General features: G+C 47.9%; 1 protein-coding gene across 1 annotated transcript in view; it reads left to right on the forward strand.

The window, feature by feature from the left end:
* The first annotated feature begins 5,072 nt into the window (after positions 1 to 5,072).
* The window catches only part of URB1 (URB1 ribosome biogenesis homolog), a 68,561-nt gene continuing 57,668 nt past the window's right edge, over positions 5,073 to 15,965 (forward strand). The window contains exons 1-4 of the mRNA XM_032865434.1: positions 5,073 to 5,214; positions 8,151 to 8,290; positions 9,119 to 9,270; positions 10,252 to 10,384. Of these exons, the coding sequence (XP_032721325.1) occupies positions 5,073 to 5,214; positions 8,151 to 8,290; positions 9,119 to 9,270; positions 10,252 to 10,384 (567 nt within the window). The remainder of the gene's footprint in view (positions 5,215 to 8,150; positions 8,291 to 9,118; positions 9,271 to 10,251; positions 10,385 to 15,965) is intronic.

Here is a 15,965-nt window from a genome sequence, read left to right on the forward strand (position 1 = left end):
CCTGGGATCGAGCCCCGAGTCAAGCTCTCTGCTCGTGGGGAGCCTGCTTCCTCCTCTCTCTCACTCTCTGCCTGCCTCTCTGCCTCCTTGTGATCTCTGTCTGTCAAATAAATAAATAGATAGATACATAGATAGATAGATAGATAGATAAAAACTTAAAAAAAAACAAACAAGAATGAATAGCTTTTGGAGTCTGGATATTCTTTAGCTGCTGTTGTTACTGTTGTTTTTTCATTCTCTTTGTAATCAATTTCCCTCCTTGTTTTTGCTTCTTTTCCCTTCTTATTTCTTTGGCTTGTTTCTGTCCTACTTTTTCCAGTTCTTGGAAAAAGTTCTTGATCTGAACATGCATTATTAATTATTATCTCATTTGTTTTCAATTGTTCTTGATTTCTGATAAAAGTATTTTAAGCTATAAATTTTCCTTCTAGCACTATGCCCCACAGACTTTGATGTATAAATTGTGCATTTTGCTACATTCCAGATCTTTCATAACTTCCCATATGCTTCCCAAGGATTACTTAGTAAAAGTTCCCCCCCACACACACCCCCAGCCTTATGGGGTTTTAAAAAACCTATCCTCTTATTATCGAGGTTAAATTTTATTGCTTGGTGTTCAGAGGACATGGTCTGTAAATGTTGATTTTTTTTTTTTTTTAGTTTATTGGGACATCCTTTTTGGCCTAGAATGTGGTCAATTTTTATGACTTTCATATTATTTCAAAAGAACACATATTCTCTGTAAGTATAAAGTTCTATTACTACCTATCAATTTGAATGCATTGTTATTCAAATTTTCTATATTTTCTCACATTTCTGTGTAATAATAAGATGGTAGGCTGGTCTCCATAATATCTTTAAAATTTATCATTTGATATTTTACTGTCTAAATTGGATATGAATTTTGCTACATTTTGAAGTTCAAAGAATAGAGCTGTCAATTCAATAACCTAGTACTTTGAGTGGTCTGGTCTAAGACCCTTGTCACTAACATATTTATTGAGGACTAGACTCTTGTATGTATTGTCCTGGTGGAATCCTTCCTAAATGGATTTGGAAGTCTACTTTTAAAAACTGGCATATGGGATAATGGCTGGAATTCACACACAGATTCACGCACCATGTTCAGAAGCTCCTCTCCTCCTGGCCCGTGCCCTCTTCATGTGCCACCACCCCCGCTCCCATTCCCATTCAATGTCACAACTACTAGAAATTCATTTGGGGGGTTGTGATCTCCAGGTGTCCTCTTTTAAAGTATAAAAATATTTTCACAAGTTGGCTACAAATCGCTATTATTCTCCAGCTTCTGATGGTGAATGTATCAGATTTCTGTTTTCTGGTGGCTGGCTAGAGATACTTTTGCTAGGGAAGAGGTTATGGAGGAAGGACGGGGATGAAGGTGGACCAGCATAGGGAGGGAACCGCAAAAAGGAATACTATGGAGGGGCATTTTCCAAGGAGATGACCTCTGGGAGAGCAGCTGCAGCTGGGGCTTTAGGAAGACGGGGGCAGCAAGAAGGTGCTGGGCATGCAGGCATGGAGAAACGGGCAAGCAGAGACTGGACTTGAGAGATTCAAGAAGACAAACTTCATATATATCAGTTTTTTATCAAGACGAGCCTTGCACTTATAGTTCATTTATACATATTGGTAAGAGGGCAACATCTACTTTTCTTCAATTTTGCTTTAGAGAAGAAAAGAAGGCAAATTTTATGCTCCTGTTTTCTTCTCTGCTTTATTGTCATTTCAGTAAGAAGCCCCCAGTGATAAAACCTGGATCATACTAATGTGACGTGTCTATTTGTCAAATAATTTGTTTGCAATTAGCAGAAGGCTCTTGAATATATCACCTTGGGCTCATGGCTGAATTCTTTATTGCTGTTGAACTTGCCAGATGTGTCATGTTCTCAGTGATACTTTAAGTCCCCTGGGGGTAGGTATACTGTGTTACACTTTTTTTTCAATCTATTACAGTTGGTTGTATCGTGCAAAGCACACAGCAAATAATGGTGCATATTGGTGTTTTGTTGACTTGAATTGAGAAACTGTAGGTTTACTTATCTTTTCTAGCTTATGGACACAGTGTCCTTCACCTGAGACAAAGTGACTGTCTTTGAAAAAATACTTCATTTTGCTCACTGCTAAGCAAGCTGATGATGGAACTGTCTTGATCTCAATAAGGACTGCACCAAAACATTCATCACCAAAGAGAAAAAAACTTGCATCAGAATGAAGAAATTCCATATCTCTCCTCTCTACGTGAATGCATTAGCAAGCTTTTAACTAGATGAAATAATACAGGGTAAGCCATCTTGATAACTTTTTCTTGTGTACAGCAATGTCTACCGTTCACCTTCTGAGTGTCGGCAATAAACATGCTTTAATATGAACTTGATAGGGGCTCTGATTCAGTTTCTCCTTTTACCCTGTTCCAGAATTTGAAATTAAACTTCTAAGATTGAAATAGAAGACACACACACACACACACACACACACACACACCCCAGTTGTGAGTAAGAAGTGTTGTGACTAGAGATGAATTGGTTGGCTGTTAGAGGTTGGACGCTTCCATTGGCTAATTCACTACAGTCCAGGGGCCTGTTCACAAGGTTGTAGACTCAAAATCCTGCATCCTGAGGCTTTTTGATCCAAGAGACAAACTTTTAGAATAGGCTGACATTAACCAAGACATTTACTTATTCAATAAATATTTATTGAAACTTGTGATGTACCACATCTGTTCTAGGTAGTGAGAGTAGCACACAGAACTTTGTTTTGTGCCATTATAGAGTGTACGTTTTAATAAAGGAGCTTGACAAGTGAATATCTAAGACCACCGCTGGTATTAAAGGTAATAAAGGAAAAATAGAAGAGGATAAGAAGAAGGGGAGACATGGATAGGAAGAACCCACATGAAATGAAAGTATGAGTCATGTGAGGTCTGGGCAGAGTTTTAGGGAAAACAGCAAGTGCAAAGACTCCTGAGTGGATACCAGCCTAGTACATCATGAAAACAGTGGTGTTTATCATCAGTAGACTAGAATGTTCTTTGGGGCAAGTAATGCCCTTTCCCTCCATGCAGGCCCTTAATATAGAAAGCCATGTCACTACCTGGTGGTTGTTTGGTAAGCCAGGTATCTGAACGAGTGGGGTTAGCTAACTGGTGTCAATAATTCACAGCATCAGGCTGGTCTGAAACATCTAGCCGTGTTCCTGAGCCATACCTCACCAGGCATATCTCTGGATAAGGCTGGATTGGGCTGGGACAACCTTTTTTCTTTCTTTCTTTCTTTCTTTCTTTTTTTTTTTTTTTGCTTTTAAACTGAGGACAGTAACTGGAGTTAGGATAAACTGGATGAGTGTTTCCAACACTTGTTAGCTGGGTAATACTGGCACATTCCCTCACCCTCTCTAAGTCTTTGTAAAGAGAGACGATGATTTGCCCAAGGTCACACAGGCAGAAACTGAATTATAGGCCTTCTGATTTTTTCATCTCTTTCCCTGCTGCCTCTTTGGCTCACCCTGGTTGCAAACAAAGTTGGTGGTTGGCAATTAACCACAGAAGAGCACCAGTGCAGACAATTAAGAGTTAAGTCTCTCTTTACTGATTAGAGTGTTGCCCTTTACAGCTTGAATTTTGAGCATATCTTTGTCTCTTAATACCGCCACATCAGCTCAAATCTGTCATTCGGACTCCATCTGACTTGCCCACAACACAGGCATTTCCACGGGTGCCCTCACCTTGCCGGGTCTGAGGTTCAGGGTCAACACGGGGGCTTTTTCTGTTAGAGATTCTAAATCCCAACAGGCCGCAGAGGCCACACTAATGGATGTTCATTACACAACTGTTTACAGAACACAGGACCATATTACCTCGGACTAGGAGACAACCTCACGGAGAATTCCAGGAATCACCAAATCACGCAATTAGTGAGCTGGTTCATGATTTATTTAAACACATAATCAAGTATTGATGAAACCGTATTAAGAAATGGAACAGTCTGTTTTTACTCATTCATTTAAACTTCTATTTTATTGCAAAGCATTTAATACGGCTCTCAAGTCATTGACGGCTTACAAAACACGGGACTTTATTTCCCATCAAAGCAGTTTTTCATACACTGCATCACTTTCTCAGCTAGGGCGGGGGTGGGGGGCCGGGTGACAGCCCCGGAGACTAGGTAGGGCCGGATCTGCCGGCTCCACTTCAAGGATGGGAACTTGGATGCGGAAGCCGCTGTACTGTGCAAGAAGGGTTTTCCAGAAGTTAAGCGTCTCCTCGCACCTGCTTGGCCGGAAGGGTTCACGTCCTCCCATCCATTTGAGGAAGACTGGGATGGAGGCCACTGTGGGGCTGCACCCCACCAGACAACCCATCTGGTTCGGGCTGGGACACAGGGCGCGGTCGGAGTTAGGGGCACCCGCACGATCCTCGGCCCGGGTGCGCGAGGGCGGATCTTCCGCCCAAGACCGCCTGGTACCTAGCCAGGGGCATCCACCCTCCCGGCCAACTCGCGGGGCCTCAAATAGGCAAAGCATCCAATCCCACTGCTTGTCAAGCAAGTTCTTCTGCTGGCAGCGTCAGGGCGCCCTCAGGTCAAGAACTGGTCCTGGTGTGCAGCCGCGACGCCCGGGAGCTCGCGCCCTCGGGGAATGGAGGCCCCCGGGGCTCTACCTGCAGAGAACCCTCGGGAGGGCTGCGGGGGCTGGAGGCTCCTCCTCACCGCGGCCGGGTGGGAGTGCCATGGGGTGTCGGCTCGTCCTAGGAAGCGAGCCAGCCTGCGGACACTCCAGAAACCGGAGAAAACTGGAAGCTGCGTCACCTCCACCTCCCCTACAGCGAACCTGCTTCCGGCTTTCCCTCAGGCCCCGCCCCGCCCCGCCCCAGTACCCGCCCCTTCCGCCTGTCCCGGCCCGTGCATTCCCACCCCTGACACCGCCCCCCCTCGTAAGGCCCGCCTCTTCCGGCGCACGTGTGGACTGGGACCCCGGGAGGCGCTGCATCGTTTTCCGCGGGTTGCTTGCCGGGTCACGGTGTGTGTGGATCCCGGTGCGCCGTTGCGCTCTTGGCCATGGGGGTCCCCAAGAGGAAGGCCCCGAGCGGCCAGGACGGCACGGGTCCCCGCTTGGGCGCAGCCAAGCGGGCCCGCTCCGAAGAGCTCACGGGCGTGCGCTTCAAGGCTCAGCTTCGGGACCCGAAGGGCGCCGAGCCGGGTGAGTGCTGGGGCAGCCGGGGCGGGGAGCACGTGCGAGCGAGGCGGGTCCCGGCCGCGGCCCTGTGCCAGGCTCAGCCTTCCCATTTGCAGCTGTTGGGTCCCGAGCCAGAGCCGGGCCTCCTGGTTTGCAAACGGGAAAACCAAGGCCGCGGCGCTGGGGCCTCCTGAGTCCCGGGGGCCGGGGCGGCTGTAGGGCCGCGCGCTGCAGGTACTTCCTTACCCTGGGCTGTCAGGGAGGCCAGAGGGCCGCCTTGCTCGGTTATGACAGTTCCACGCGACTGCGCGCCTCCCGTGGCCAGGCAGCATCCCTCAGCAGGCCCTAAGACTTTTCTTATTGCAGTTGTCAGGGAAGCAAATACTCACCTTCACACAACGGACGGTCCTTAAAACTGCTCACCGAGTCGCAACTGTGAGTCGGCTCTGGGCTCCTCAGTGAGGCCGTTTGCTACTTCTCCGGCCGTCAGTGCTGTTTTCAATAGCTTTGACCCTCTAACTCTCACCCCGATCTGATGACACGAAGTAAAGCTACTGCCTGAAGCCCCACAAGGACTTGTCAGTTGACCAGGATCGGACTAGTGACCGAGGTGGAGCCGATTCTGTAATTTCGTGTTCTGAAAAGTGTGATCACCCTTCTTCACAGCTTCTTGTAATCCATTAGGAAGTAGTGTAGGTTAGGAGGGAATAAAAGTGCAATTGAATATGCCAGTATGGGGAGACACTGGTACTCCGTCAGAATGAGACAGTAAGAGTGTCTCTCAGGTTAAGCTGATGGCCAGAGTAGCCCCAGTTAATAACTTGTCTTCCGTACATTTTGCTTTTAAACATTTGATGTCTGCAGTGGGCAGCCAGTGCTATGAAGATGACACCTGCTTTAGCTCAGAATAATACATTTCATTCATTCATTTATTCATTATTTACTAGGGGCTGTTATTTGCTGGGTAGAGATAAAATGATGAGTAAAAAGTCAGACAGGTGCTTCAGTTATGGAGTATACGAGTAGCGCAGTAGGGAAGATGGATGTCAGTCAATAAAATCACATAGGAAGGGGCGCCTGGGTGGCTCAGTGGGTTAGGCCCCTGCCTTCAGCTCGGGTTGTGATCTCGGAGTCCCGGGATCAATCCCGGCGTCTGGCTGTCTGCTCAGCGGGGAGCCTGCTTCCCCACCGCCTGCCTCTCTGCCTGCTTGTGATCTCTCTCTCTCTGTCAATAAATAGAATCTTAAAAAAAAAAAAAAAATCACATAGGAAGAGTTCTAAGTACCAGTCCTCCGCCTCAAACCTAATCTGGGAGATCAAAGAAGTCTCCCCAGAGGCAGTGGCTTTTCAGTGGAGTTGTAGGATGGGGTAGGAACAGGGACCGGAACTTTTGTGGCAGAAGAAAGAGCACGCTTAATTATTTAAAAGATTGTATTCATGTACATATTCATGGTTTTGCTCAGAGAGCTCCTTGGCCTTCAGTTGCTTCATTTCAGTAGGTTTCCCAAGGAAACTCAGGTGGACAGGAGATGGGTGCAGAAGAAGTAGTTGGAAGATGGTACAAAACTGGTCAGAGGGGGACAGGTGGTGAATCCCTTGAATGAGGGTGTGTTGCATTTGTCTTTGAATCTGGTCTCTATCTTGGATTCTTTTTCCCTGTTGATATGTTCTCATAACTTCCTGTGATGAGATCTCCTGTTGGAAAGATCAGAAAAGAGGAATTGACAGATGTCAGGGTTTTGTTTGCATCCATTGTTATTTTTGTATTGTTCTTTTCCCAGCTTTATTGAGATATTATTGACATAACTGGTGGAAGTTTAAGGTATACAGTAGGCTGCTGACACCCGTATACTGTGAAATGATTACCACAATAAGCTTAGTCAACACCTCCACCCCCTCACATGATTACTGTTTTTTGTGTGCGATAACATTCAAGATCTACGCTCTGAATAACTTCCTAGTATATGATACAGTACTGTTAATTATAGTCGCCATGCTGTACAGTAGATCCCCAGAACTTACTCATCTTACTATTTTTTAAGTAAACTCTACCCCCAATGTGGGGCTCAAACTCAACCCCGAGATGAAAAGTCACTTGCTCTACCTACTGAGCCAGCCGGGTGCCCCAGAACTTACTCATCTTATAGCTGGAAGTTTGAACCCTTTGACTCAGCCCCCGGCAACCACCGTTCTGCTCTTTTTCTTTTTCTTTTTTTTTTAAGATTTTATTTGTCAGTTTCAGAGAGGGAGAGAGAACCAGCACAGGGAGGGGCAGAGGGAGAGGTAGAAACACCCCACTGAGCAAGGAGCCCAGCTTGGGGCTTGATCCCAGGACCCCGGGACCATGACCTGAGCTGAAGGGAGACGCTTAACCGACTGATCCACCTACGTGCCCTTCTGCTGGCTTTTTCTATGAGTTTGGCTCTTTTAGGTTCCCCATATAAGTAGAACATCCAGTATCTGTTTTTCTCTAACTTATTTTGCTCAGTGATCTCAAAGGTCCATACGTGTTGGAAAAGGCAGAATTTCCCCCCTTTTCAGGGTGAATAACATTCCATTGTATGTAGATCTACATATAGATCTAGATATACCACATTTTCTTTATCTCTTCTCCGATTTTACCCCCATGCGGTGGGAGGAGCATTTCAGGGTTCGATTGGTCAAGACCCAGAGGGTGGCTGGAAGTGGATCGATGGCAGGTTCAGGGAGGATCACTGCATCAAGAAGGGTTGGGTTCTAAAGCGGTTCCTCTGAAAGCCATTGCCTGTTCCCTCACTGGGGCTAGAGAAAAGGCCGAGTCAGAACCCGCGCCGTCCCCGTCTCCACGTCGCTGCTGTGTTCTCCCTCCCAGTAAGTGGCACTTCAAGTCACCTGGATGCTCCGGCCGGAGGTCCGCCTCTGGCTTGTGAGTGTTGCTCAGGAGATGGTCCTGTTAAATTGGAACATTATTCTTATTTCAGCCTTGGAAGCGTTTGTCGCTGCTGCCAAGAAGCTCCCGCGAGAAGACGCGTATGATGTTGTGGAAGGCTACATCAAGATTTCTGTTGAGTGTGCCGAGATGTTCCAGCTCCTGAGTGGGGAGAAGCGACCTGAAAGTGAAGTAGGTTATTCCTTACCTGGCTTGCTGAAGAGGAGCAAAGTTCATGCCACTATTGTGTTAAGCTTGAGGGAGAGAGATGGGATAGAAATTTCTAGGACGTTTCCAGCTTTCTAGAGAAGACCGTGCTTTGTGGCTGTGCTATAGGAATACATTCAGTGTTGCACCATGACTTCGTAAAGCATTTTAGTGGAAAGCACTCACTTCTTATTGGTGGATGATACCAGGAGGAAGGATCGTAGATTCTTACTCCAAATGCACTTGGTTTTGACATAGTTTGTTTTTAAGTTATCTCTACACCCAACGTGGGGCTCAAACTGGCAGCCCCAAGATCAGGAGTCGCACACTCTACCGGACTGAGCGGGTCAAGTACCCCCTTGATGTGATTTGCTTTAACAAAGAGGAAATAGATAGAAACCGTGTGTCGTGGTTGCAGACATATATTGAGTTGACTGTGGTTTTCTGGTTCCAAAGAGATTCAAAATTCGGGATGTTTATGAACCTCTTGTAATCTCAGGGTTATTGCTGTAAGGCTGTAGACCTGAATATCCCCAAAGCGGTGAGGCCTGGCCACGAGTAGAAATTTTGTCTTTTCATTTCATTTGGCGTAATTGTAAGCGAGCAAGTCTCTGTTTAGCTGGACTGTGGGAGCTAGACTGATTCCACAGCCCCGGGGTCTTCAGAGCCTCCCGCTAAGCTGCCACCTTCCCGCCTCTGGCTCAGGATCTATTGAAGGTTTTAAAGTGTCTGTGGCTAAGACAAGAGGAACATAGGTACTGAGGCAAAAAACAAAGGAACTGATTGGTAAGCGTTTCAATCCTGTCTTTGCAGATGCTACTAATATTCCAGGTTTTCGAGGCCATCCTGTTGCGGACAGCAAGCGACCTTTCCCATTTTCACGTTGTGGGGACCAACATCGTGAAGAAGCTGATGAACAATCACATGAAGCTCGTCTGCGAGTCCCTGTATGCCTCGGGCTACAGGCAAGTTGCCCTTCTGCGGCAGGACTGGCCACGGGCCGGGTCTGCGTTCAGCTGTCCCGGAGTGCACTTGACCTTCCCTCCACTCGGAAAGCAGAGCTGAGCGGTTTCTGAGGCCCTCGGGGTGGTGGCTCTGCCCCTGTCGCCCCTGTTGACCAGCCCCTCGCTGTCTGCTGACTCCTACTGTGCGTCCGTCCCCCTCCTACCCTGCTGTCCCCTTGCTGTCGTGGGAACCCGAGACTGCAGACATTCCTTCCCTTGCCCGGCCTTCTGCCCGGTGGTTCTCCATGGTGATCTCTCGCTCCCTCTCCACTTTAGGACCTGGCGGTGAGCAAGCGTCGTCTCCAGGAGTCCTTGTTTCATCACCTCCCCCGTCCACTGTCCCTTTCTGTCCGCTGGTTTGTGGACAGAAGTGTCTGTTTGTAGGTCTGTTTGTGCAGCTGGACATTTGACATAATACTCCATGTCCGTTGTTGACTGTCTCTTTCTGTCCACTTGAATAAAAGGGGTGTGCAGGTGGGGGCCTTGACTGTTCTAGAAGGTGCAGTTTTCCACCACCTAGAACAGTGCCTGGAGTGTGGTGGGTGCTCAGTAAACCACGGATGCCGGGTGGCCATGGAATGGAAAGGCCGCTGAGAGCTTACTGTTGGAGATGCGCACTGCGGAGAAGTCTTCCCCTGCACCCTGCCTTTGTGGGGGATGAGCCGCGGGGCGCCCGGTTATGGGACGACTTACTGCAGAGAGAAACCGCCATCTTCTTTGTGTCATATTTTGTATTCTTGGATTCTTGTCAGCCAGCTTTTAAGCTTTATTTGGAGATTTTGTTAAATCGTGGTTTGTTTTTGTTTTTGTTTTTTTAAAGCACGTCTGCATGTCTCTTTCCTTCCTTCTTCTGGCTTGGGCATGGCAGACCCCAGCCAGGAGCACAGCTGATTTTGTGCTTCTGCTGTCTCTAATATGCCTGATTTCCTTGTTCCTCTGCAGGATGGCCCGAGCCTGTCTGAACCTGATGGCTGCCATGGTGACCCAGGGTTCCGAGGCTGCCAGGGACGTCTGCAGCCATTTTGATTTGAATAAAAAGACCTTGTACACCCTGGCATCCAAGAGGGATTCCAAGGTGAGGAGCTCTGAGCGTCTCGTACCTCCCGGGTATTTCCTTTTCCCTTTGGAGGATCACGGTGGTTTGTTTGTCGTTCTTTCTCTGGCCTTGGTCCCCACATGGGTGGAGCAGGAGGCCACTGTGTGCAGAAATGTATGGCAGAGCCTGAACGACAGGGACATCTGAGGACAGCATCTCTGGGGGCTCAGCCGTGCAGTGCTTGGCCTGTGAGTGTCTTCACGGAGTAAAGGAAATCATCTCCATGTGCCTTATGGCGTGGTCCCTGTGGGGCGTCCCAGTCCTGTTCCAATCTGTCCACTTTGGAGAAATCCCTTGAAAGTTTAAACAAGTGACATCATCCAAGAGGACATTTATGACTTTTTTTTTTTTTTAAAGATTTTATTTATTTATTTATTTGACAGACAGAGATCATAAGTAGGCAGAGAAGCAGGCACAGAGAGAAGAGGAAGCAGGCTCCCTGCTGAGCAGAGAGCCTGGTGTGGGGCTCGATCCCAGGACCCTGGCACCATGACCTGAGCCGAAGGCAGAGGCTTTAACCCACTGAGCCACCCAGGTGCCCCACATTTATGACTTTTTAATGTTTCCCGCGTCTCCCGTCAGTAAGTCAGATGACTGGGTGCTGGATTTTGCCAAAGAGAATGGAAGTGGAAATGGTTTTCAGGAGAGCAGTTAACAAAAGAAGTTTCCGGGTGGCTCTGGAAGTTCCACTGGGGTTTAGAAAGGTTCTTGAGGAGCACAAGTTTGAGGACTCGGAAGCTGGAGGGAGGGGCCGTGTGCCGGCTGCAGGTTGTCTCAGGCCTCGCTGCTGGCGCGGCCGTGCGGGGAACAGCCGGGGCCCCCTTTCCCACCCCCCTTTCCCCAGCACAGACAGCGGAGCGACAGCCAGCCGACCGACAGCCAGCCTGTCTGCTGAGGTAGAGAAGCCCGCTAGCGTGATTTACTCCCGCGCCCTGTTCTGTCACTCTTCAGGAAGTTAGTAAGTTTCCACTCTGCCAGGTCCTAGACTGGAAGTTAATCCTCATAACACCGGGTGACTTTCCTGGCTCTGTGAGGCTGTGAGGCCTGGAGTTAGGGTTTTTCCGGCACGACAAATAAGGTGTCCTTCTGAGGAAAAAATTCCAGGTCTTAGTGTCTCATGGATACTCGTCTTTATTATCAGGAGTTATTTACACATTATGGATGTGTCAACAGATTCTGTTCATTGAGGAGCGGCTGCTGACAGTTAAATGCGTTCCTCATAAAAAGAATTTGCGTGCTGTTTGCACACTAGGGCAGATGTCATGGGTCTTTGGTCTCACTTGGCAGTCGGCCTGCCCGTACTTATCCAGCAGATTCCCCTCCCACTTCCACCCCGTCTCTCTTGACCTCAGCCAGCTCAGCCCTGGATGTAAAATATGTCAGGACCCTGACCACCCACAAGAGACAGACACAACGAGGGAAGGAGCGCCGGCTGCAGGCTGTGTGGGCCCGATTCACCGCAGGGTCCTCTTGGCAAGTTATATACTATGTCTCCTTGGTCTGTAAAATGGAAATTATTGTCAGGACAAAAGTATTTTTACTTTAGGATGTACATTAAATATTTCATTGTGGGGAATGATTTTTATTTATTTATTTAGTTTAAAGATTTTATTTATTTGATAGGGAGAGATCACAAGTAGGCAGAGAAGCAGGCCGAGAGAGAGGAGGAAGCAGTCTCCCTGCTGAGCAGAGAGCCAGATGCGGGGCTCGATCCCAGGACCCTGAGATCATGACCTGAGCCGAGGGCAGAGGCTTAAACCACTGAGCCACCCAGGCACCCTGGGAATGATTTTTAGACATTAATTTTTTTTCCTACACACGAATGTTGGGGACATTAAAAATTAGCAGCACAGAGAACCCCCACGTACCTGTCCTCCAGCTGCAGACGCAGTCACCTCTGCCATGTGTTGTTGGTTTGGGGGCAGTCGAGGCGGTCAGATAGAGCGGATCCCACATGAGAACTGTGTTCCCTCATGCATGTTTCAGTGTGGCCTCTAACAGAAAGCGACCTTTAAAACACAAAACCACAGTACCATCCCTGTACCGGATACCGTTCATCCCTGTTAATATCACCGAATGCCCAGCTCGGTCTCCGTTTTCCCCCCACTCTCTGTCTTTAGACTTCGTCTTTCAAATCGGGATCCAAACAAGGGCTACTTATTGTGTTTCTTGGGTCTGTTTCTTAAATTTTTTCATGTCATTGAGTTTTCTGTCCCTACACTCCCCCCAGCTTTTTTTTTTTTCATTCCGTTTAGTTTTTGAAGAAGCTGATGGATATCTAGGTCTTTTTTTTTAATAAGTGTGTTTTAACATTTTAGAGGGAATTATTAAAGCCTCAAGAAGAGAGAGGATTATGGTTCTTTTTCATGCAGCCAAAGAAAGCACTGTTTATACTGTTTGCCAAAGAGCAGTTTTACCAAATATGTTTTGGTCTATTTTAGACCGTTGTTTTGCAGAACAAGCCATAAAGACTTCAGGATGCTTTCTTCCTGGATAATAGCACTGTGAAGTCATGGGGTAGGAATGAGGAGTAGGCATGTGACCTCTTGCCTTTGATGGAGCTTGCTGGAGATGGAAGGTGGAGGCCCAGGGGACAGTGAGGGGCTGTCTGGCCCGGGGGTGGGGGGGCTGGTGGCGGTGATGAGTGGGAGGCGTGGTCATGGCTGCTTGGAGTGCGGCGGTTGCACTCTCTTGAGGTCTTGGTTTGTTCACAGTGTCAGGAACCTGAAATTTGGGGTTGGCTGGATATACAAGATGGATACCGGAGGTGAGGACTACATTTCATGTCAGTTCAAAATATATTGCTGGAGGGACCCTCAAGGGCATCTAGTCCCAACTGCTGTGTACAAGCAGGATAGAAAGATCTCGAATGGCACATAACTGGGACCTGCATTCCAGAGCCCTGACTTCCAGTACTTAAGTGGACAGAAAAAAAAAGCAAAAACAAACAAACAAAACCCAAAACTTGTGGAACCTTTCTAACTAGCTAGCAAAGCACAGAACCTAATTTAATCTTACTGGCAAGTTTTGGCATCTCACCATTCTTTTGAAACACGAGGCATACATAGATCAGGACAGCAGGTTAACTGCTCGAATTAGTTGACCTGTTTCTTTCAAGGAGGTGACATCTGGATAGCTTGGGAGCCATGGTTACTTTAAGCTTCTGGAGGACAGGGACAATATCTTAGTCATCTTTGTGTCCTGTCTGGGCCTGAGATTATGGTATCTTGAATATAATTGGTGTTTGAACAACATTGTATTGGTGAGTTTTTGAAGGCTTTGAAATGCTGCTGGTATTCTGAGGAAATGCAGCTCATTTTCAAGACTTTAGTGACCATTGTACCCAAACTCCGTATTGTGAGGAGGTCTGCAGGGGAAGTCCCCAGAATGGGGAGGATAGTTTTGAGCTCTTGGTGTATTTGGAACAAGCCAGCGTTGGTCTGATGGGCCTTGCTGAAATACTGTGGGGCATGGACAGAGGTAGAGACCCATGAGTACAGTCAGTGTGCGAGGCCTCTGTCCGCATGTGGCTGAGTGTGGGTCCGATGGCCTTTCTCTTCTCCCTGAAAAACATACATCTGACAAAATGAGAGAGAATTAATTAAATACTTACATAGAGGCCTAAGTGGTTCCAAGTGTGGTCCTTGCATCTTGACAACAAGCGAAATGTAAATGGCCTGGAAGCTCTGAGAAGAAAGCACTTCTCTATAGTCAGACGTACAGTCAGGCGTGAAGTAGTGTATACAGTTGTTTCCTACTTTGTGATTCTAGTGCATACTCACTTAGTAGCTGTGGGACCTTGAATGAGGTTTTAAAATCTCTTTCCTCATCTGTGAAATGGGTATAGAAGGCATCTCCACCTCAAGCTGTTATAAGGAGTAAGTGAAGTCACAGATGTGCAGCCTTTGATTTGGTATCTGATGTATAGTAAGTGCTCAGTAAATGACATTGGTCTCCTCCTTCTCACCACCACCACTACACTGCCACTACTAACCAGGATGGAATGATCTCGAAGGCAGACTTCTTAATCTTTTCCAGGCACCCAGGGCAGTCATTCTCCTTGGTATTAACTTATTTCTTGGCAGCAAATTAAGGTATCTTTGAAATAACTGAAGTGGGGAGGAGAGCACCGTTGAAGCAGTACAGGACCCCAGTGTCTGAGCTGGTGCTGGTACCGCAGATGAGCAGCGCGCGTGACCGGCCAGCAGGGTGGGAAACATGACGAGACACAGTGCGTCTTAAAATTACTGGGAAGGAGGGGCGCCTGGGTGGCTCAGTGGGTTAAAGCCTCTGCCTTCGGCTCAGGTCATGATCCCAGAGTCCTGGGATCGAGCCCCGCATCGGGCTCTCTGCTCAGCAGGGAGCCTGCTTCCTCCTCTTTCTCTGCCTGCCTCTCCACCTACCTGTGATCTCTGTCTATCAGATAAATAAATAAAATCTTAAAGAAAAAAAAAATTACTGGGAGGGAAAGTTGATCGGATGGCCCCCGCCACTTCCCTTGAAGTGTTGGGAAGTGGTCATGGCTGGTGGGCCCTCCTTCAGGATGCCTGCTGGCCTGGGTCATGGCTGCATCCTGCGGGACCCTGCAGATGGCCGTCCGAGGAAGGCCACACTGGGTTTGTAATACGGCAGCGTCTGGGTTTCGGTGTTTGGTGTGAATTTATATTACCTGATAAAACCCAGACACCACCTCACTGGCGTCAGCAAAAGCAGCACTGGTCTTTCCATTGGCTCTGGATTTTCAAAATGTGTGCATGATTTCACTGGCAAGTGAAGTCGATGGGGTCTAGATGGGCTGAGAATCTTCTGCTCTATACCAAAGTGGTCCATAAACCACAAGTGGTCATGTATGCGGGGGGGAGGGAACACAACTATACTTAACCATACTTCTGTGTATATTAAGCAGTGAGCCATTATGCTGTTGCTTTTAAGCATAGTGAATGAAAATCAGTATTTCAGATAGACATCTCAATAAATTTTTTTCTATACTTTTGGCTCATTTCTTGACGTTTACCTTTTTTGAGAGAGGGAGAAGTGGGAGGAGCGGGGGGGGGGGATAGAGAATCTTAAGCAGCCTCCACGCCCCGGGGGAACCCAGTGGAGGGCTCCATCTCACGACCCTGAGATTGGGACCTGAGCCCAAATCAAGAGTCAGATGCTTAACCCACTGAGCCACCCAGGCGCTCCATACTTCTGTATTTAGAAACTTATAGAAAGAGCAAGAAAAGTAGACCAGAAGGTGGAGGGGAAAGAGCAAAGAAAAAAACCCAGGTTCCCACAGAGAGGTGACTGCTGGTTTTTGCGATTTTATTTATTTATTTGAGAGAGAGAGTGTGTGTGCGAGCACACAGAGGGAGAGGGAGAAGCAGACTCCCCTCTGAGCAGGGGGCCTAATGTGGGACTCGATCCCAGGACTCCGGGATCATGACCCAAGCCGAAAGCAGATGCTTAACCAACTGGGCCACCCGGGCACCCAGATGACTTCTGGTTTTAGACTCTGAGCCTTTTGATGGCACAAGCCTGGAGGCCTCTCTGCCACGGGGATGGGAAGGGCAAGTGA

This window comes from Lontra canadensis, unplaced genomic scaffold, assembly GCF_010015895.1.
Source record: "Lontra canadensis isolate GAN:19392208 unplaced genomic scaffold, GSC_riverotter_1.0 scaffold29, whole genome shotgun sequence".
NCBI classification, from domain to species: Eukaryota; Metazoa; Chordata; class Mammalia; order Carnivora; family Mustelidae; genus Lontra; species Lontra canadensis.